Below are 22694 nucleotides of genomic sequence, written 5' to 3'. Positions count from 1 at the left end.
CTGAATACGAATCACTCTGGATCTTTCCTGATCCATGCAAAAAAAAAAAAAAGCTTAAAGATGCATTTGATGTTTCGAAAGTAATGATTTCATTAAAATGCACTTATAAGATTAAGCCACAAAAACTGTACTTGAATACCATTAAGAGTCTGAAGTATATCTTCTGAAGAATTACAAGGTATTATATCATCCTGTAACATGGTGTAAATTTGTAGTATTTCTGGGTATCAGTCTATGCTATCTAAAAATGACAAATAAGTTTTCATTCAGCTGTAGGGAACATTTTTCTATCATTTTGTTACTTATAATTTAAAAGATCAAAAAATCTATAAAATGTGCCAAAGAATATTTCACCTATGATCCTAATATTCATAGAGTAGTCCTGATTTAGAAAAGATCAAATGTGCTGAACCTTGGTAAAACTGTACATTTATCTCATGCAATTTTATCATTTAAATTAAATGAAAAAACAAACAAACAAACAAACAAAACTAGTTCCAAAGACTGAATATAAGCCCTAAAATTGTTTGCTGAAGCACCAGCACATTTTTAAGGGCACATTGAAACCCCTGAAAATAGAGGTTCATAATAGAAATACTGATAGACCTTTAACTACTAGATGGAGGTACTAACAGACTCCATTAGACGACAGTAACACTTAATGAATGAATAACCAATACACTGTCTTTGACATCTTTGTCACCTCCACGCCAGCTTACATGGTAACCAGTATAAACTATACTTGATAAAGTTTTTAAAGTTAGGTTGCTTCAAAAATTTTTTTATCATTTATTTTAAAAATTATTTTCTCTATTTCAACCAAACATCTCAGATATTTAGAAAAAGGTACTTATATCATGTTGCAGCTTGACTTGATGTAGGCTAATTTTTCCATTAAAAATATATTTGAAGACTTGATCAAATGTAATCAGGAATGCATGCACTGTGCCTAACTTTCTTCTAACTCCTCGCAAAAAATAAAATATATTTGATCTTAAAACAAGGCAGGGGTAAGACTTTTCCAGTGTAATCAGGGAAGCTTTATATGTTTTGCCTTAAAGGTTCTTCAAAGCTAATCTTAATATGGTAAAATATTCCTACCATACTTATTTCCGATAAGGTGATTAACTGAAGTTTTTACTAATTTTTCTCTCATAGTCTGCAAAGTCAGCATAAAAAAAAAAAAAAAAAAAAAAAAAAAAAAAACCCAAAAAAAAAAACACTGGAAAAAAGTCCACTAAAATAAAAATCCTAAAGATCTTGAAAGTGATTGGGATATATATCCCAATATATCTCAAACTCAGGAAAATTAGTCAGGTATTGTGAGTCTTTTTGAGTTCTTCATAAAGGATTTGATTTTTGTGAGCCATGAATTCCATCCAATTTAGCACAGAGTATAGAAAAGATGCTTAGAACAACAGAAGGAAGAGACATGCGGTGAAGGTAATTAGTGGTAAACAGAGAATACATTCTCTCTCAGTAGTGTGTACTTGACGTTAATGCCGATGATAATTCACCTGATGTGCAGAATATTCATTTTAATACAGAGATGTGAGTCTGAAATAACTAGAGAAAATAGATACTGATGCCTTATAGTCTTGATAGCAAAATAAAATTAAAATGAGAAACTAACATGATAGGTTCAAGGCCTTTGGGGAACCCAATTTCTTGGCCAGATTTCACATTCTTATAGCTTCATGGTCTTTTTCTTCTAACAAATTTATCAGCTGTGAGAAGCTGTCTTTCAGTGCGTCCATGTCATCCAGCGAGCAGGGCTGCAGAATCCAGCGCTTCCCACGAGCAAGTGGTTCAAGTTCAAAATATTTTTTGATCTTAAGGAGAAAAAAATAAAGATAAATATGTTATTAATTCTATCAAAACTTTTCTCATACCAACCAAAATTTTGAGTGACGAAGTGGGGTGATTTCAAGGAGAATTTATAGGTATTATGCTGCCAAAGACTCTAGAATCTCATCCACATCTGTTGTCAGAACATGAGATATACGTTGTGACCTGGGGTGTCTTCTTTAGGTGTGAAGGACTGGCTCATAGCCACCATTCTACCCACACACTTCACAATATGGGAGGTCTCGTGAAGTCTCAGAAAGGATTATATGCTCTATAGCACAGGGCTAAATATACTGTGGACACCGAAAAGAATCAATTTAGCCAAAATAACTCTAGCCCAGATTTTACTATCTCAGTTGCTGACTTATTTGTACTGGTGCAATCTACAATGTACTGTATCAACTCCTCAGGACTTAATTATTTTGACCATTAAGGACATAACACAACAACTACAACAATCTAAATTAAATAATCTTTCTTTCTCTCTTAAATTTCTAGTATGTCTTTATAAGATCTGGGTTTTCTAGGAAATCAGACAGAAACGGAATATATGTGTATGCATATACAAATTGACATAAATTAACACACTTAAAGTCTCCCAAGTTTCTCCTAGTCTTGAATTTCCTGGGAGAGAAAAATCAAGACTTTACAGCAGGGTGGGGTGGTATGTCTGCTCTCTTAAAAACCTGTTCAGTTAATAACCAGTCACAAATCACTTGTACTGTATTGGCTAGGATACCGATGAACCCATTACCAACTCCTTACTGAATAAATATCGAACTGTTAAGACTTACAGAAGTACTGATGACCTTTCTTTTTTCTTTTTTTAAATATTAATTTATTTTACATTCATTCGCTGAGCAGTATCACAGCATAAAATGTGCTTTCCCATCCAGAATACTGCATAGTGGCTTAATCATCCATGTTATCATCGACAAATAATTTTCTATTTCTCATCATATATTTCTCACCTTCTGCCATTTCCCACCTTCCTCCCACCTGTCTCTGGTGTCTACATTCCTTCCCCCCCATTTTACTGATTCACAAAATTTTTTTTTTTTTTTTGGAGAGATTTTCACTGTAGGGCGCGTGCGCTCGCCAGACAGACAGAGAGAGACATAGAGACAGAAAGCGAGAAATCACCCCCCAGGGGGGATGGTCACGCCGCAATCCCTTCTCCTCCATTCTCCTCTCGGGATCTTGGGCACGCACGCACACGCGCCCGGCGTGAGTTTTAAGCCACCGGGTCTGGGACGTGAACCGCGGTCGACTACGTGGGAGTCCAGCGACATAGCCATTACGCTAACTGCTGGTTCCCCACAAAATATTTTAATTCATCTAACTACTTGTAATAGCAAGTTCAGCTGATATATACATATCTGTGAATACATGTCTGACTTTAGGGATGAAGCTCTGAGTAGAATGAATATACTATAAAGTAGCACCCAGCTGATGCTATATAGCTTACTATGGTCATTAAATAGGTATTCTTTAAATATATTTTATAATTTCAAGAAAAGCAGTTTTAGCTTTAATAAATAAAAATTTTTAAAAATGCTAAAATATTTTTGCTTAAAACTTAAAGCCAGGAAACAGGTTAGGGTTCTATTCAAATAGTAGGTGGATGAACCTATTGGCAACTCAAGACAAGACAAAAATCCTTAAATCTGGAAAACAAAGCATAGAAGAAAATCAAGAATGTTTTAGTCAAAAGTCATAAGAAGACACAGGAGAAAAGAGCTGATGATTTCCAGGAGGTGAGGAAGTTCTTGCATGATCTGAAAAAGGAAATACACACCATAAAAAAAAGAATCAAATGGAGCTGTTAGAGATGAAGGCTGTAATACAGAAATCAAAACCTCCCTCTGAAAGTATTAAAAGTAGACTAGATCATACAGAGGACTGAATCTCAGATGTAGTAGACATAATCACTGGCCTAGAAAAATCCACCAAGAAGACTGAGAAAATAGCCCAAAAAATGAGAATAATATATGAGAAACACTAGATAACATTAATGTCCAAACATTCGGATAACTGGTATCTCAGAAGGTGAAGAGACTCATAAGGGCATTGATAATCTCTTCCATAAAATCCTGGAAAAAAACTTTCCAAACCTAGAGAGGCATTCAAAGATCCAGTCCCAAGAAATACAAAGGACCCCAAATAGAATCAGCCCAAGAAGATCTTCTCCAAGACACATTATAGCCAGATTGACCAAAACCACAGACAAAGACAAGATACTAAGATTGGCAAAAGAGAAATGTCAAGTTACGTACAAAGGATATCCCATCAAGCTAAGAGCAGACCTCTTATTGGAAACAATGCAAGTGAGGAAGGAATGAGAAAATATATTCAAAGTGCTATGGGAAAAACCATTTCAACCTAGAATATTATACCTGGCAAGATTATCCTTCATATGGGAAGAAAAGACAAAACCTTCTTGGATAAACAAAACCTGAAATAATTTAGCAACTCCAGACCAGTTCTCCAAGAAGTTGTGCAGGGAGTGATATACCAGGAAAATAAATACAGACACACAGAAATAAGAGTTCAACTAACAACTAATAACAACTAAGAAAATGGCCAACTTAATGGTAGGGACAAGTCTGGAGTTGAATGTTATGGTCCAGAATGTAAACGGGAAGATTGGACCACAACAGAAGGTAAAGTACATGAGACTGAACTGGTGAAATAGAATCTGATGATCTTCTTTCAAAGGGTATGATAAAGTACAAAGATAATGTAGTTGTTTAATCACATACATGACATCACACAAGAATAGGACATTATTATATTTATCACCCAGCAAGATTTTACATAACATAAAATACAGTTGGGATCAACATCAGAAGACATATTGGTCAAAGATATTCTAGGTCAACAAATCTCATTAAATCCCATGTGCCATGAACAATTCGCTCTCTCTCCCCCTCTTTTTTTTTTTTTTTTTAAGGTTTTTGCTACAGGGCTCAGGTACTTGCCAGAAAAAGACAGACAGAGGGAAAGTGAGAAATCACCCTACATGGGGGATGGCTACATTGTAATCCCTTCTCCATTCTCTTCTCAGGATTTGGGGCATTCATACAAATGTACCTGGTGTGAATTTCAAGCCACCAGGCCTGGGACTTGAACCACGGTCAGCTATGTGGGAGTCCAGCACCTTAACCACCATACCACCTGCTGGCCCCACTATGGACAATTCTAATGTCTTATCTTAGTCAACACTTGACCTGGAAAAAAAGTGTCTCAACTTTATGCAATTCCCAAATGTGTTTTCACTTGACCTGTATCACCACAAGTACCAGACTCTTGTTAGCAGCAGAGATATTTCGTCATAACTGGTACTAATAAGCATGTATAGTTTTTCATATAGGCAAGAAGATTCAAGAAATACTAAGTTTTTATACTCATTTAAGAGTCTGAAATATGCGAACATTTTGTGATTCAAGTGTGTCCAAAATGTCTTCCTATAGATGTCTGATAATTCAAAATAAATACTAATTAAAAAAAAGAAACTTTTGAGAATTGAAGGGTACTCATTAACTCTAATGCTGAAAAGAATGAAAATCTCATTTATGGATAAGAAAATGGGTACACAATGTCTGAATATTTTTTATCCAAGGAGTTTTACTAATTATATTAATAAGATTTTCACTCACTGAAAACACAAATTCCGTTTTTTTTTTTTAGGGCACTGAAAACAATTTATATGCAGATAATTTTTTTCAATTTATTTAATTTTATTTGTTATTATTTTTTTTCGATTTGACCAGAGAGAGAAAGTGAAAGTGAGAAAGTAAGTCACCAGTTCCGAGACTTGAACTGCATTTAGCCATGTGGGAGTCCACTGGTTTAACCACCATGCCACCTGCTGGCTCCATATTCAGAAAATTTGAAATTGCTTTTGTGATATTAGTATCTTGGACCAACCCCGACCCATGGATAGATGAGCTGCCAGTCATCCAGCAGGGGGAGAAGAAGAGTTGGCAGGAGGGACAGGTAGGGAATAATGGCTATGTCCACTACTAGGAAGACAGAGTGACTGCTCCAAAGAATTTAAAATCAGAGATGTCTCTTGTCTTCTAACAAAATGAGGCTTCAGACTGTATCACTGAGTATAGAATTTGTGACTGCTATGCTTATAATTCGACCTGGTATTTGACCAGTAATGCTTCCCACCAAATGAAGAACAGCATGCAATATTCAGAATCTGATTCATGATGGAGCCTGTACCATTGCCACATTCATGACCCCAAACAGGATGGCATTTTCAGTTTTGTTCATAAATGGAAAAAGGGCTAGTTGCAAAATATTAAATAATATTAAAAGAAGAAAACACACTAAGACAGTAAGTGTATTTCACTAACAATACTTCCTCCAAGCAGTTCATTTAAAAATTATACAGAATTGATCTTGGCAGCATGTTTACAGCTAATTTGAAAATAATGTTAGGTTAAAGTAATCACAAAACATATTACAAATTTGTGATATTTTGCAATAGCGACCAGACACACACAAAAAAGTTAGGTTTAGCTACCCATTAAATTGGTTTCTAGGCAACTGAAAGTATAGCCTATCATGTAGGCTTGGAAGATAATAAAGATGTCTGATGGTAGATATGTTTCAGAAGTTGTTCCTGATGAAAATTAAACATGAGAAGGAAATGGAAGCTGTGATTATAGGGTGGTCACCAGATAAAAAAGCCTAGTGGTGTTAAGCTGACAATTATGGCTGAGTAACTTGAGATTTTCAGATCTGTAACCTAAGCAGGTATCTAACCCTGCCATATTCACTCCACTGCTCTCGAAAGGCGTGCACACAACTCTACATTTATAATATCAATGTTGAAACACTTCGGCATCCCGCATTTATTCAAGTACAGTGAGTGACTTTTGCCATCAAAACACAGTTTTTTTATTATGGAGAACTTCAGGTTTCTAAATGCAAAGACTACACTGTAAGAAAGGGGAAGATGAAGATATAATGCTTTAATCTTGACTTTTTAAGATAAAATATTAATTTTTTTCCTTATATTAACATGAATGTTAAATTTTTCTTTCTCTGTACTTACATAAGATAACAAGGACTCATGGTCACAATTTGACTTGTCTACCATTGCCTTTTAGTCCTTGTGTATAGATGGTGATGTAGAATTTTAATGAGTGCATTGGCCAACATACATCACATGCTTACATACGATATTGTTTTAAAGGTTAAAGAAAAAAAATGCCTGATACAACGATCTATTTGTTAAGACAGACATATATTTTTAAAGGTCATTTTCTGATAAAGAAAAACATTTCAAAAAATGACATAAGAGAAAATGAACCAAAGTCTTTAGAAGACTTTATTCGTTGCTTAAATGCTACGGTTAACAGGAATCTGCTAGAAAAAGGAGCTCATGATTGTTTCACATTGGCTTCTAGAGACAGCACTTGGGAGAGTGACATCAGAATACAGCTGCCTGGCGACCTGTGGTCATTCAGCTATTTTCGGGATAGCCATGGAGAGTGGGCATTTGTTAGTAGCCGTGTGTCCACTTAGAGATAGGAAAACAAAGCTGCCACGAGAAGCCCGCTTATTTCAGCTATGCCATCGAGGCCCTTCCTCACTCATGCCACTGTGTGGTGATTTGCTTTGCTGCATTCCACTATTGGCACATCGCATGTACTGTCAAGCCCTAACATAACAGAGACAAATCGGCACCATCTCATTGCTGCGAATGTGTGCAGCAGCTGTTAAACCTGAGAGATGTTACATAGCATAGATGGCCTACTCATTGGCCCTTATGTCTTCTTGTGGAGTAAAATAATCATAAAATAATCCTTTCTTAGTTACAAGATCTCTAATGGGGTTGTAATGATGTTCACTGATTTCCCTGTCTTTCCTTCACTTCAGCTTTGGAAATTTTATATTCGATTCTTGCCAAGCTGATGTGACTAAATTTCTGTAAATCACATACCTTTTCAACTGCAATAATAATGATAATTTTTTGTTTGTTTTTAACAGAATGGTCTCCCTATGTTGCCCAGGCTAGAGTCAAACTCACGATGTTCCTGCTTCAACCTCTTGAGTAGCTAGAAATACAGGTGTGTACTCCGGTGCATGGCTTAGGTCTTCCCTTTCTCAAAACTCACAAACATCATTTATAATGATAAATTGCTTATTTTCCTGTTTTTGTTATAAACCATGTAAGTACTGTGTGCCCAGAGTTGACCTAGTTTTTCTTTGTATACTCTGGAGAGCAGAGGAATAAGAACAGTTCAGAAACGGTTTAGCTCATGTTTTTATGTGAAATAGAGTTAGGTTTTAAGCTCACATGTTTGTAAACAGAGCTTTGACTCTCATGAATGTGTGCAAGACACTAACGAGAGCCCAGTGTGTTAGTCATTTGCAGTGTGGGGCTACGCTGTACACGTCCCTCTTGTGCTAGCACACTAGATACTGTTAGCACCAACCAGTTATTGCTAAAACTAAAAATGTCCCAACCCATACCCTTGTCCAGAACCTCATCTGGGGCAGCCCCAACCCTATGAAAATTGCTGCTCTAGCCCATGAGAAATGTCAGGGCCATTAGCTTATTTTTTTCTACACAATTATCACTGGACAGAGAAGCTGGATATATGCTCTGCCTACATGTCCTGGGCTCCCATTTACACACAAGACATGTGTTCTCTCTGTGAAAACAAAACAAAACAAAACAAAACAAAACAAAACACCAGCAAATTATAACTGACGTTAAATTTATTGGTGATTATGGTGGATTTCATTGGAGTCAAGGTCAGTCTATGAAATTTTCTAAATTTTTCTTTTTGAAAGGTGATTTTCTATATACATGTTCACTCTATCACCATTTCTATTTTTAAATTTTTAATTTTTTTTTTAGTTTTTGCTACAGGGTGTATGTGTTTGCCAGAGAGAGAGAGAGAGAGAGAGAGGGATAGAGGGAAAGTGAGAAATCACTCCCTATGGGGGGATGACCAAACCGCAGTCCTTTCTCCTCCATTCTTCTCTCAGGATTTTGGGCATGCGCACATACACACGCCTGGTGTTTTTTTCAGGTCTCCAGGTCTGTGGCTTGAACTGCAAGACTGGCCATGTGGGATCCAGCCACCTTAACGTCTGCGCCACCTGCTGGCCCTTTCTCTCACTTTTCTAATTCATGACAGTGTGTATCCTCCAAAGAGAAAGAGAGAGGAACACCCTCTACATGACTCGGTCACACTATGATTGATCCCCTTCTTCCAGTCCCCTAGCCCACTAGGATCTTGGACAAGCATGTACTTGGTGTGCTTTTACACAAAGTGGCCAGGGACTCAAACCATGGCTGCTGTGTGGCTTCCAGCACTGAAGTCTGACATGCCACTAATGGCCCACAGAAACTGGGCCGGAGTCCAGTCTGCGAGGAACATGCAAAGGCGGCATATACGTGCTCTAATGAGCCAGCCACCTGTGCTGGCGCACCGTCTGCTGAGGTACACAGTCCCACTGATCAGAACAGAACATTGTAAAGCAAAATTAAGTGAAACAATAGCCTGGAGTGACAAGAACACTGTCCTTACAAGTTGAATTATAGAATTATAATTATGTTCTCCCCAGGCGTCTGAGTGACCACAAAAAACTATTTAATGCTGCATCGTTTACTGAAGGCTTTCCTTCTCATTTATAGCACTCTGACTACACTTCAACTGGAAGAAAGGCAAACGATTCAAGTAAAGGGGGATATGACTATTTAGGATAGTTCTTTAGTCATGGAACTCTGTTTGAATAAGAAGTATCTTCACAGAGGACTGGCAAAAAAAAAACCCTTTAGAAATAAAGGCACAGTCTTTCTTTCCCACTATACACGATGGCAGGCGATAAAGCTGCAAAGCAGGATACTAAGGAGAAGAAACCTGAAGTCAAGAAGGCTGATGTCAGTGGCAAGGTTAAAAAGGGTGACCCCAAGGCTAAAAAGCCCAAGAAGGGGAAGCCCCATTGCAGCCGAAATCCTGTCCTAGTCTGTGGCATCAGCAGATACTCCCGGTCTGCCATGTATACCAGGAAGGCCATGTGCAAGAGGAAATACTCTGCCACTAAATCCAGGATCGAAAAGAAAAAGAAGAAGGTTCTTGCGACTGTCACAAAACCGGTTGGTGGAGACAAGAATGGTGGTACCCGGTGGTCAAACTGTGCAAAATGCCTAGGTATTATCCTACTGAAGATGTGCCTTGAAAGCTGTTGAGCCACGGCAAAAAACCCTCAGTCAGCATGTGAGAAAGCTGCGAGTTAGCATCACTCCTGGGACCATTCTGATCATCCTCACTGGACGCCACAGAGGCAAGAGAGTGATTTTCCTGAAGCAGCTGAGCCGTGGCTTGCTACTTGTAACTGGACCGCTGGTTCTCAATCGAGTTCCACTGCGTAGAACACACCAGAAATTTGTCATTGCCACCTCCACGAAAACTGATATTAGCAAAGTAAAAATCCCAAAGCACCTCACTGATGCTTACTTCAAGAAAAAGAAACTGCGGAAGCCCAGACACCAGGAAGGTGAGATCTTCAACACAGAGAAGGAGAAATAGGAGATTTCAGAGCAGCACAAGATTGATCAGAAAGCTGTGGACTCGCAAATTTTACCAAAAATCAAAGCTGTTCCTCAGCTCCAGGACTACCTGCGATCCGTGTTTGCCCTTACAAATGGAGTCTATCCTCACAAATTGGTGTTCTAGATTTTTTTTGCCAAGAACCTAATTAAATAACTGATCATATATATAAAAAAAGAAACAAAGAAAGGTACAGTCTTTCTTCATCTCTGGAAAGGAATCAGTTCTCATGAAGGAATCCGGGTGGACAACTTCAGCTCCCTCAGACCCACAGTGACAGGTCAGTAGCTAATACATATGACTGAGTGACGATCTCACACAAAACAGAGAAGGCCAGGAAAAAGAACTGCAAGTGTGGGCTTCGACAGAGAGGAGGACAAGCTGGAGGATGACACAAGAGAACATGACTGGCTTAACTATCTTGAGCCCAGTGGCATCCTTATTTCTTTCTTGTACGTTTAAATACACAGTGCCCATTGCACAGCTTGTATTTTTCTAAGAACCATGTAAAATAATGGCTTTTGAGACAGGTTCATATTGGTTTTAAATCCTTTGGTTGAAGTTTGGAGTGGGCTCCAATGAATAGGATGCTAAGGGAGCCTGACTGGATTGTGCAATCTATAGTGCCTTTTCTCTGGCTAATAAGAGCAGGATTTTCCTCATCAGCATCAGAACTCCTCACTTTAATCATGAGAACAGATACACCTATTGCAGTTTCGAGTTGCACTGGGGGAACCCATGTGTATTAAAATGTTTCCTGGTGAAACGCTTGGGCCCCGCTGACATGGGGCTAGCAGTAGTCGATTGTATACATTCTCTTTTTGACTCCAGGTACAAGAATGTACAATTGTACAACAAAATTTGCCATGTCTGGAGCACTCGCACCCAGAAATCTGCAAGTGCAGGAAGTCAGGACTTTTTTTGGTACTAGATTGTTGGTTGTTGAACACTTACTAGCACACCCCTGAGTGAACATATCTGTATGTGTATTTCAAAGGGGTCCTCCCAGCTTTGCTGCCCTAATTACAGAAGCTCATAGAGCAGGCTTAGCTTGGTAACCTTCACCAAAGTCAGAGAGAGCTTTGCCCACACCATGGCTCCAGGACAGGGTCTGGAGATAAAGTGGCAGGGCATCATTAAGATTCTTCAGAGTGCATTCTTGGCAGCTTGTTCAAAGAAAGGTTAGTCTAGAGAGCAGTACCAGCTGTTCCCCTTTCCATTGTTCTGACTGCAGAATTTTTGGAATCCTTAGAAAGGTACTAAATATGTCACTAAAGGCAGAAATAATACAAATAAAATCAATTTGCCACAGTCCTAAAGATATGACAACATAGAATGGATATTATTTCTTTTTTACTCCGTATTAATAAGGACTAGAAAATGACAAAGTGATGTTGACCAATATCATATCACTTTGGGAGTGCACATTTAGGATGGATGATTGATTTAGAGAGGTCGAGTGCAATAAAAATGTACAGTTCTCATAAGAAGGCACCTTTCTTTCTTTTTTAAAGAATTAGTCTAATTTTCTTAGTTGTCATTATTTTATTTTTTTGAAGTTGACCAGAGAGAGAGCAAGAGAGCGAGAGAGCGAGAGAGAGAGAGAGAGAAAGTGAGAAAGCAAGCTGCCAGGTCTGGGACTTGAACTGTGGTCTGCCATGTGGGAATCCAGTGCCTCAACCAACATGCCACCTGCCAGCCCCAAGAAGGCTTCTTTCTTAAGGAAACTAAAGTTCAGAGTGGCCTATCTAACCTTGAAATAATTAAAAACCGGACAAATGACTGCAGGTTATTACTTGTGACTGAGCCTTACCCATGTAAATCTTCCCCTGTCAGTAACCTATGATGTGTAGCGAATGTCACATTGTGACAATAATTATATAGATACCAAGTTTTTATTGCACAGGAGAACTTAGCATGTCCCAGAATAGCCAAACAAAATTACCTCAGGACCTAGGATCTGAAAAGTTTTTTTTTGCTTTTGTTTAATATGCTATCTTAGAAGTAAGGAGCAGATAGATCTATTCGCTGATTTTGGTATGCCTGGGGAGCCTGTTTTATTCTCCTAACCAAAAACCTTGCTTATCAGATAGATAATCACTGTGAGAGGCACAATTAAGTATGGATGCTTTCTGTCTTCAGAGACTACTGAAAGATACCCATGGGGACCAGCAGGTGGCATAGTGGTCAAGGCGCTGGACTCCCAAGTAGCCAACCATGGTTTGAGTTCTAGACCGGTGGCTGGAAAGTCATGCAGGGCATGTGTACATTGCCGTCCAAAATCCCGAGAGGAGAACGGAGGAGAACAGACTGCAGCATGGCCATTGCCCCCTAGGACTCTATCTGCTGGTCCCAAATATCTTAAGTTTTACAATTTCATCCAGGGTGCCTTAGAATACTCTTTAAGGGGATCAGCAGATGGCATAACGGCTATGTCACTGGACTCCCATGTAGTTGACCGCAGTTCGAGTCCCAAACCCGGTGGCTTAAACTTACGCCAGGCACGTGTGCGTGCATGCCCAAGTTCCCAAGAAGAGAATGGAGGAGAAGGGATTGTGGCGTGGCCATTTCCCCTGTAGGCTGATTCCTCGCTTTCTGTCTCTCTGTCTCTCGCTGTCTTTCTGGCGAGTGCATGTGCCCTACAGCAAAAATCTCTCCGAAAACAAAACAAAACAAAATACTCTTTAGGTCCATTTACAAATGAAGTTTATTTAACTGCTCTTAAACATCTAAATAATTCCATTCATAAATGTAATATATTGAAATGCAAATTCCTTTTTAAGAATTTTAGAATGTCTAAGAATCAAAACATCCTCAAGTACAGAATTCTTAAAAATGTTTTCCAAGGGGCCAAGAGATTGCATAACGGTTTTGTCGCTGAGTCCCATGTAGTCGGTCATGGTCCTGGCAGCTTAAAATTCACGCCAGGTATGTGTGTGTGCATGCCCAAGATCCCGAGAGGAGACGGGAAGAGAAGGGAGTGCAGTATGGCCATTCCCCCCTAGGGGGTGATTTCTCACTTTCTGCATCTCTTTCTCTCTCTCTCTCTAGCAAGCACACATGCCCTATATATTAAAAAAAAAAAAACTCTCCCCCTCCAAAAAAATTGTTCTGTTAAATTTATCAATTCAATGGCTCACAAGTTTTGGTATATTTTAATACTAAATTTTCCTCTCTTACCTCTTAATAGGCTAATTCTCATACCATTTACACATTTTAAATTAGAATCACAAAGAGAATCTACCACACCGACCTGTATGCAGTTGTCCCTCCGAATACCCTCATACTAAAATATCTTACATAAAATGTTGTAGTACTTGCCTATATAACTTACACATATCTCCCCATATAACTTATTTTTTAAAGCTTATTTATTTCTTTCATGTATGAGGAAGAGAGACAGGAAAGACAGAATTAGGCACTCCAACAGGTTTTTTTTTTTTATTATTATTATTATTTTTTTTGGAGAGATTTTCAGTATAGGGCGCATGAGCTTGCCAGAGAGAGAGAGACATAGAGACAGAAAGCGAGAAATCACCCCCCAGGGGGCATGGTCACGCCGCAATCCCTTCTCCTCCATTCTCCTCTTGGGATCCTGGGCACGCATGCACACGTGCCCAGCATGAGTTTTAAGCCACCGGGTCCAAGTCACGAACCGCGGTCGACTACGTGGGAGTCCAGTGACATAGCCATTACGCTAACTGCTGGCTCCCCCCAACAGGGTTTTTCATGCCACAAATGACCACAGCTTCAGCAAGCTCTGGATCATGAGCTTTGGCACACCTGGCACATTTAGGGAAGTCTCTGGACACAAACCTGGAGCCTTCCTGTGTAGATCAGCCACTCTCCTGCACCATCTTCATATTTTTAATGTATTTCATTAAAAAAAAAAATGTAGGGACCAGCGGGTGGCATGGTGGTCAAGGTGTTGGACACTCCCACATGGCTGACTAGGGTTCGAGTCCTGGACCTGGTGGCTTGCTTTCTCACCTCCTCTTTCTCTCATTCTCACCCTCTGTCTCTCTCTGGTCAAACTGAAAAAAATAAATAAACAAATGAATAAAATAAAATAAATAATTATTAAAAAATGTAAAAGATATTTTTGTTATAGGATGGATACATTTACTGGAGAGACAAAGAGACAGAGAGACAGAAAGTGAGAAATCACACACCAATGGGGGATGGCCATGCTGCAGTCCCTTCTCCATTCTCCTCTCAGGTTTTGGGCACACATGCACACATGCCCAGCACTGAGTTTTGAGCTGCTGGGTCTGGGACTAAGAACTGCGGTTAACTATGCGGGAGTCCAGTGCCTTCACCACTATGCCACTTGCTGGCCCCTCCACATATTTTAAACCACACTTAGACTACATATAATATCTAATGTAACTGCTAAAATTTATATATTCATGATTCTGATTTAAAATGTATAAGTGAGGGAACCAGCAGTTAGTGTAATGGCTATGTCGCTGGACTCCCACGTAGTCGACCGCAGTTCGCGTCCCGGACCTGGTGGCTTAAAACTCACGCCAGGCGCGTGTGCGTGTGTGCCCAAGATCCCGAGAGGAGAATGGAGGAGAAGGGATTGCGGCGTGACCATCCCCCCTGGGGGGTGATTTCTCGCTTTCTGTCTCTATGTCTCTCTCTGTCTGGCGAGCGCACGTGCCGTATAGCGTAGAAAACCTCTCCAAAAAAAAAAAAAAATGTATAAGTGATGTTAGAATTAGCCTCTTAAGTGGAAAGACAGGAGAACTTGTATTAGAATGGACCAGAACTTGGAAATCATTTAACTTATAAATTCTATGAAAGACATTTTTAAAAATTCTGTATTTGAGGATGTTTTGATTGTTAGATGGTCTAAATTCTTAAAAAGAAAACTGAATCTATTACATTTATAAGTGGAATTATAAATTACGAATGCTAAAATTAAAAAAAAATTAATCTGCCAAAGGGTGTGTGTGCTTACCAGAGGGAGGCAGAGACAGAAACAGGGTTGTGGGGGGGGAACCACCTCCAAGTCATGGTCATGCTGCAATCCCTTCTTCTCCACTTCTCCATCCTTTTGGGATCTCAGGCACACTTGCAGATGTGACTGGTGTCTTTTCAAATCGCCAAGTCCAGGACTTGAACCACACAGCCTGCCATGTGAAATCCAGCTGTTGAACTACCCTGCCACTCATTGATTCTAATTTGTGTTTTTCATTGTTGTAGGCATTGCTTTTTTGTTGTTGTTGTTCCATATTTTTGATCCACAGTTGGTTGAATCCGTAGATCCAGGATCCAGGAATACAAAGGGCTATGTACAATATATATCTTTAACTGAAGGTTAGATTATTTTATCATTTTTATATTAATGTTAAACCTTCCAGAGTTAAAAAGACTTCATTAGAGAAACATTTTCTAGTCCAAATTAAATGGGTTATCATTATATTCTCAAGACACTGAAGTTGGGTTGATTTTCAACCAAAATTTCGTGATATTCATTGACAAGTAACTCTCCCCCCACCCCCTTTTTCTTGAAGAGAGGTTTTTGCTATAGGGCGTGAGCGCTTATGGGAAAAACAGAAAGAGACAAAAAGCGAGAAATCCCCCTCCCGCCGTGGGATGGCCATGCCATAATCTCTTCACCTCTGTTCTCCTCTTGGAATCTTGGGTACGCATACACATGTGCTCGGTGTGAGTTTAAGCCTCCAGGTCTGGGACTCGAACCCTAGTGGACTATGTGGGAGTCCAGTGACATAACCATTATGCCATCTGCTGGTCCCAACAAGTGGTGGCAAAGTGGTAAAACATAATGCTCTGCAAGGCAATCCCACATGGGTAGTTCTCAGTTCAAGTCCCTAGACCTCTCTAAGTATGTCAGGCATGTGCATGTCCATGAAATAGGCTTGGATGTAGCTGGGAGTGGACTGCAATGTCCAGACCCTATTGAGGGTGCTTCTTTCTGTTTCTCTATCTCTGAGTCTCTTACTCATAGAAAAAAAGATAAAGAAAAAAATAGCTAGTATAACAAGAATCTCGTAGCATTCAAAGGAAATTGTTTACTACTGAATTCATGTTATTTCCTACTTCACTGTCTACTCACAGAAGTGGTCACTTCTCTCTAAGATTCTAGGTAATTTCCTCCAATACTTGGTTAGATTTTTTACTTCTTTAGTGTGCATTTGAAATCTTTCATTTCATTTTTTAATTGATATATAATTTGCAAATTATAAATGTCACTTTTTTGGAGAACGGTTATATTATTTATTTTTTGAGAGATTTTTACTGTAGGGCATGTGTGCTCGCCAGAGATACAGAGACAGAGAAAGTGAGAAATTACCCCTCTCCAGAGAGGATGGCCACACCACAATCCCTTCTCCTTCATTCTCCTTTCAGGAGTTTGAGCATCCATGCACATGCACCTAGTGTGAGTTTCAAGCCGCTGGGTCTGGGACTTGAACCATGGTCAGCCATGGGGTCTAGAGCCTACAACACTATGCCACTTACTGGCCCCTATTCCATTTCTTGAGAGAGAGAGAGAGAGAGAGCAAGAGAGAGAGAGAGAGACAGACAGACAGACAACAGACGGACAGGTAATAACAACAGGGTCTTGCCATGCCCAGATCCCCTTCTCCTACGATTTTGGCTGTGTGTGTGCCTGCCATGTTTCAAGTCAACATGCAGACTAAACCCAGGGTCAGTCATGGGCTTCCAGCAGTGCAGATCAATATGCCACTGCTCATGCCACTGAGGCGGGTCTAAAATCCACCTTCTTGAAGTGTACAACTCAGTTGTTTTCGGTATACCCAAGAGGTCATGCTGCCAACATCACCATCTAATTCTAAAACATTTTTATCATCTAAAAAGAATCTCCTTAATCATCTGCAGAAAGTTCCCAATCCTTCTTCCCTCTAGCCCTTGGCAACCACTAATCAACTTTCTTTATCTACGGACTTGCCTGTTTTGGACATTTCATATAGAAGGCTTCTGAGCATAATGTTTTCAAGGTTCACCCATATTGTAATATGAATCAGTACTTAATTCTCTTTTATAGCTGAGTAATATTCCATCATATGGGTAGTTCCCATTTTGTTCATCCATTCACTAGCTGATGGACATTTGTGCCCACTCCACTTTTTAGCTATTATGAGTTATGATGCTGTGAATATTAGTGTACAAGTTTTGTGTGAACATACTTTTTCCCCCTTGGGTATACATCTATGAGTGAAATTTCTGAATTGATGCTGTCAAATGTTTTTCCTGCATCTATGGAGATATGTTTTTTGTCTTATATTTTATTAATATGGTGTATTATAATACATTAACTGACTTATATGTTGACACAACATTGCTTTCTTGGGATGAATACCAGTTGCTCATCATACATATAACACTATTTTATATGTTGCTGGATTCATTTGTAGTATTTGCTAAAGATTTTTGTTTCTATATTCACAAGGTGTATTACTCTGAGTTTTTTTTTCTTTCTTTTTTTTTTTTATAAAGTCTTTATCTGGAAATAGTCCCTCTTCATCCATTTTTTGGAATAGAGAAGCACTGGTATTATTTCTTTTAAATATCTTGTAGAATTCAGCAGTAACCTGGTCTTGGGCTCTTGTGCAAAGTGTTCTGATTGCTAATTCAATATATTTCCTTACTATAGATCTATTCAGTTTCCTATTTCTTCTTGAGTCTAATTCAACAGTCTATGTCTTAGGAATTTGTCGGCATAAAATTTTTATGGTATTTCTTTATCATCTTTTTATTTCTGTAAGGTTGGTTATAACAGTTCCTCTTTCATTCCTATTTTTAGTAATGTCTTCCCTCTCTTTTGTTTTAAATTTTTATTGCCAGAGGGAATGTGTGTGTGTGTGTGTATGAGAGAGAGAGAGAGAGAAGGCACCACTCCAATGGGCATCTTTCCTTATATGTACTTTCAGCGCAATCTTTATTATAACCTTCCTTCTGTTTGCTTTGGGTTTAGTTGGTTTTTCTCTTTACTAGTTTCCTAAAATTGAACAAACATTTCATTTTAATGTCATTCTATTGTATCTCATCCCCCTACATATAATTTGCTTCAATCTCTTTAGCTTTGCTGATTAAGTAGATGAAGCTCTATATCCTTTTCATATTTTTTCATGCTTGGCAGGGCTACAGCTCTTAAAAATGTAAAAATTGGATTAAGTATATCTCACATTTTGATTGTTTCTATATTCACAAGAGCTAGTGACACATTCCAAGTTACAACAAGCAAAATTTTAAACAATCTATTTTTGAGTCAGAGAATAGTAGAATAACCTCACAAATTAGGGACAGAAAAATCTTCCTTACTGACTTATTCCCTATATCTACTTAGCCTAGCCCACATTTTGGACCCCACTAACTGTAGCACCAAATCATGAATTCCTAAGGAGGCCTGTGGTTGAACACAATGCCCAACTCAAACTGACCTAAAAAGATGAAAATGATATATCTGTTTACATAACTGAAATATCCCATACATGTGTGGACCAACTGGATCCAAAGGCTCACAAGGTGATCAGAATAAGGTTCAATTTTCAGTTAATTTCTGCAGAATATGAATACTGAAGGTGATAGCTCTGGGAGCTGTTGGCAGCCATCTATCATCATGGAATGAAGCTAAGATATAAAGTCTTGGGATGAAGCTGATACATGAGGGAAGAGAGCCAAGAAAAATAAGTGTTATTAAATTATACACCTCTGGATCAAACTGGGCCAAAGGCCTGCAACCAATGAGGTTTTTTTTTGTTATATAAGTTATAGTATTCTCCTTAAAACAGGCATTATAAATAATTATCCAATAAATTAATGGGTTAGGACAGCACAACTCAATGGGGATAAAGCATCTCCACAAGTCTGTGATGAGCTCCACTTTCAATTATAGGATAACCCAGATTCGGATAATTATTCTCTAATTTTTTCATGTGTATGAGTCCTCAGTTCCTTCAGGGCACAGACAATGGAAAAAATTATTTTGTATTCTTTAATCTACACAGTGGTAACATGCCAGATTCAAAGAGGATGCTCACTGAATAAAATATATATTTAAAGAGCTGAATTATAAAGAAAAAGGTCACAAAATATGTATTATATTTGGGACCAGCAGTTAGCATAATGGCTATGTCGCTGGACTCCCACGTAGTCGACCGCAGTTTGCGTCCTTGAACCCGGTGGCTTAAAACTCACGCCGGGCGCGTGTGCGCGCATGCCCAGGATCCTGAGAGGAGAATGGAGGAGAAGGGATTGTGGCGTGGCCATCCCCCCCGGGGGGTGATTTCTCGCTTTCTGTCTGTCTGGCGAGCGCACGCGCCCTATAGCAAAAACCTCTCAAAAAAAAAAAAGTATTATATTTAATCCCATATTAAAATATTCGTATGAGAAGGAAATTGAGTTGGAGAGAAGTTACCACTCCTCCCAATTAATCAGGCCACGGTTTCATGTAGGAGATGAGATTTCATGAATAGTTTCAAAATTGTAGGACTAATTGGTTTAAATTCTATTGCACAGAGGCCTACAGGCAGCTGCAATGAATTGTTTGCAAACAGAAAAGTAAACAACCTATCATGGAAAAAAGAACCACTCCAGAAATCACAAGACCCATAGGACACTTATGTTTTCAACTATTCCTTTAATCTGTGTCCAAACAAAGCATTTAATTCTTATCTCAGAGAATGGAAAGCACTGACATATGCAAAAAGAGAAGCATCAGGATACTTGTCTTTACATGCAGGTGCAGGCATCAGACTTTTCAATAACATCTATAACATAGTCATTAATTACACAGGAAGCCAGGCTTTAAGAGCACATCAGGTTCTTTTTTTGCTTCTCTTCTCTCCTTCCTTTCTGCAATCATTTCCATTCTACTCTTTTAAAAAGGCATTCTTATTTGGTACCAAGCACTTGCAGGGTATTATGTCTGATTCTGTACCTTCTGTGTTTGGAAAAATACTTAGTTATGATTTAACTTTTATTTCAAGAAACCAAATACTGTTAAGTAGGAAGAAATCTATGTATGAAAAACTTATTCTGGGTAATAGAAAATGGTTGTTTAAGAAGGCCTACCTATATGTATGAGAACTAGTCAAGCATGTACTAGACAAGAAAGGGAATTAATGAGTGAAAGCTCCAAACACATATCAGAGACAAACAATTAGCTTGTCTGAAACACAGGCTTGTAAAACTATCCGTAACTTATAAAATGGTCTGCTACACACGAGTAAAATGTTGTTTAAATGGCTTGCTCAACTAGATGCATTCACCATGAAATTGATTAAGTTTTTAAAGTAAATGCCCATTAACTGTGCATATTAGAAATGACAGGGGCAGATGAGAGGGTGGGTGGATATTCTGGCATCATAGTATGTAGGTTAAAAATATGAATTACATATTTTATGAGGTTAAAGGGTATTTGAAAATAAACAAACTCATTGTGTCTGCTTCAGTAATCGAAACACATCAACACTATCAGAATATTCTTCCTTTGCTTTGCTAAATGCTTGTACTAGGATTGGGAGATGTGCTCTAAGGAGATCCAATGTTGAGAATTTACACTTTTGTGTTAAAGAAAGCACTGTTTGGCTTAGCTGTGGTGGTGCAAGCAGGAGGGTGCTGCTGCATGATAGCTGGCGCCATATGGGAGGCTGGGTTCAGTTCTTTGCCCAACCTAAATAGTCTGGGCACAGTAGTGCATGTCTGTGGTCCTACCTGGCTGAGGAACTGTGGTGTCGTGAGAGTGTCAAAAATACTTCTATCGCCTCCTTCTGTTGTCTCTCTCATAGAAGAGGAGAAAGAAAGGAAGAAGAGAGGTAAGGAAGAGGAAGAGACAGAGAGAAGGAAGGAAGGGAGGGAGGGCAGAAGGAAGGAATGAAGAAGGAAGAAAAAAGGAAGGAAAGGAGGAAAGAAAATAAATATAAGGCACTATTTTCTCACTACAGCATTTGCTTCCGGAAAATTGCATGAGAGGAAGACCCTAAGTCTAGTAATTTTCAAATCCACCATTTGCCTCAGAATGAACATTGAATTTCATCCCCCAAAGAATTTTACAAAACAGTTGTGGTAACTTGATGTTAGCTGACACATGAATGATAATTACTGATCCTATTTCATATTTTGAATTTTCATAAAAATCGATTGTATATTTTTAACATCTTATTATTTGGCCATACTTCGTGTCCAGCATTTTCTATCATGTGCGGCATCATGCCAAAAATACACTTAAATCAATTGCTACCTGGTTAGACAATCTGCTTTGACTTTGTGGGGTCTAACTATTCCTTCTGCTTATTCAACATTGGTACCCCTAATGTGCTTCACAAAACTATTACCAGTTGGTTTAACTCAAGGGATTCCAACTCAACAAGACATTACAGAGAAAATATATTTAGTCAATAGTTAAAGACTGTTAAAGACACAAAAGTATTTTTAAAACAGTTTGGCTTTTATAATGGACTATATGTCTCCTATCCCAATTTTGCAGCTGTTGGGTATAAGAAAGCAATAGAATAGTAACAAATCAAAATATTAATATATGGAACTTAAACAAACATGTTTAATATTGGCCTTGTGGTACTATGGCAGCACGCTGTCTTAACAATGACAACATTTAGATGTTGGAGCAGACTCAAATTCTTGAGCCTTAAGCAGGAGACAGACAAATATGGCAAGACACGCATTGCTCAGCCGCCAATGGAGGGTGCCAATGGCCCGGTCCAGATGCAGAGATATTCAGGGGATGTTCCTGTCAGCTGTTTGTCCTCTGGCTGCAGCAAGGAGCCATCATGGAAACATTGAGAGGAAAGGAAAACAGGAAGGCGTGGAAAGCTGGTGGGGGCTAGGGGATAAATAGGCAGGAGAGGCAGGAAAAACTGACAGCCACCTCAATAACACATCTGAGCAAGGGGAACAGGTAACAAATGGCCTTGTAACAAAGTGCCATGTTGTTAGTCACGGGGAGAGAATTTCTTTCCCTGCTGGCAATACAGCCAGGAGCCTAATATCCTGGCAACTGAGAAATATGAGCTTGGAAAGAGACTTGCAGGCAGTCTGAGGAAAGAAAAGCTAAGTGGTAATCCGTCCTGAGGAATTTTAGCCAAAAAAACCCACATAGGACTAGCTGAACTTAGTATAAAGCCTGTGAAAGACATGTCTGGAGAACATTACAATCAGACATAAAGAGAACACCAGAAATAAAGGTTCAAAAAGCCATTGACTGGATTTACCACAGCATTGTTTGTGGGGCCTTGGGTCCTAGCTGTCATT

General features: G+C 38.9%; 1 protein-coding gene across 2 annotated transcripts in view; it reads right to left on the bottom strand.

The window, feature by feature from the left end:
* Positions 1 to 322: 322 nt before the first annotated feature.
* Positions 323 to 22694, bottom strand: part of ARL15 (ARF like GTPase 15) — a 494530-nt gene continuing 472158 nt past the window's right edge. For both annotated transcript variants that reach the window (XM_006149015.3, XM_006149014.3), the window contains exon 5: positions 323 to 1832. In XM_006149015.3, coding sequence (XP_006149077.1) covers positions 1680 to 1832 — 153 coding nt within the window. In that variant the 3' untranslated portion in view covers positions 323 to 1679. The remainder of the gene's footprint in view (positions 1833 to 22694) is intronic.

This window comes from Tupaia chinensis, unplaced genomic scaffold (assembly GCF_000334495.1).
Source record: "Tupaia chinensis unplaced genomic scaffold, TupChi_1.0 Scaffold000251_1, whole genome shotgun sequence".
NCBI lineage: Eukaryota > Metazoa > Chordata > Mammalia > Scandentia > Tupaiidae > Tupaia > Tupaia belangeri.
Note: the sequence above shows the minus strand (reverse complement) of the source record. Positions and strands in the feature narration are given on the sequence as shown.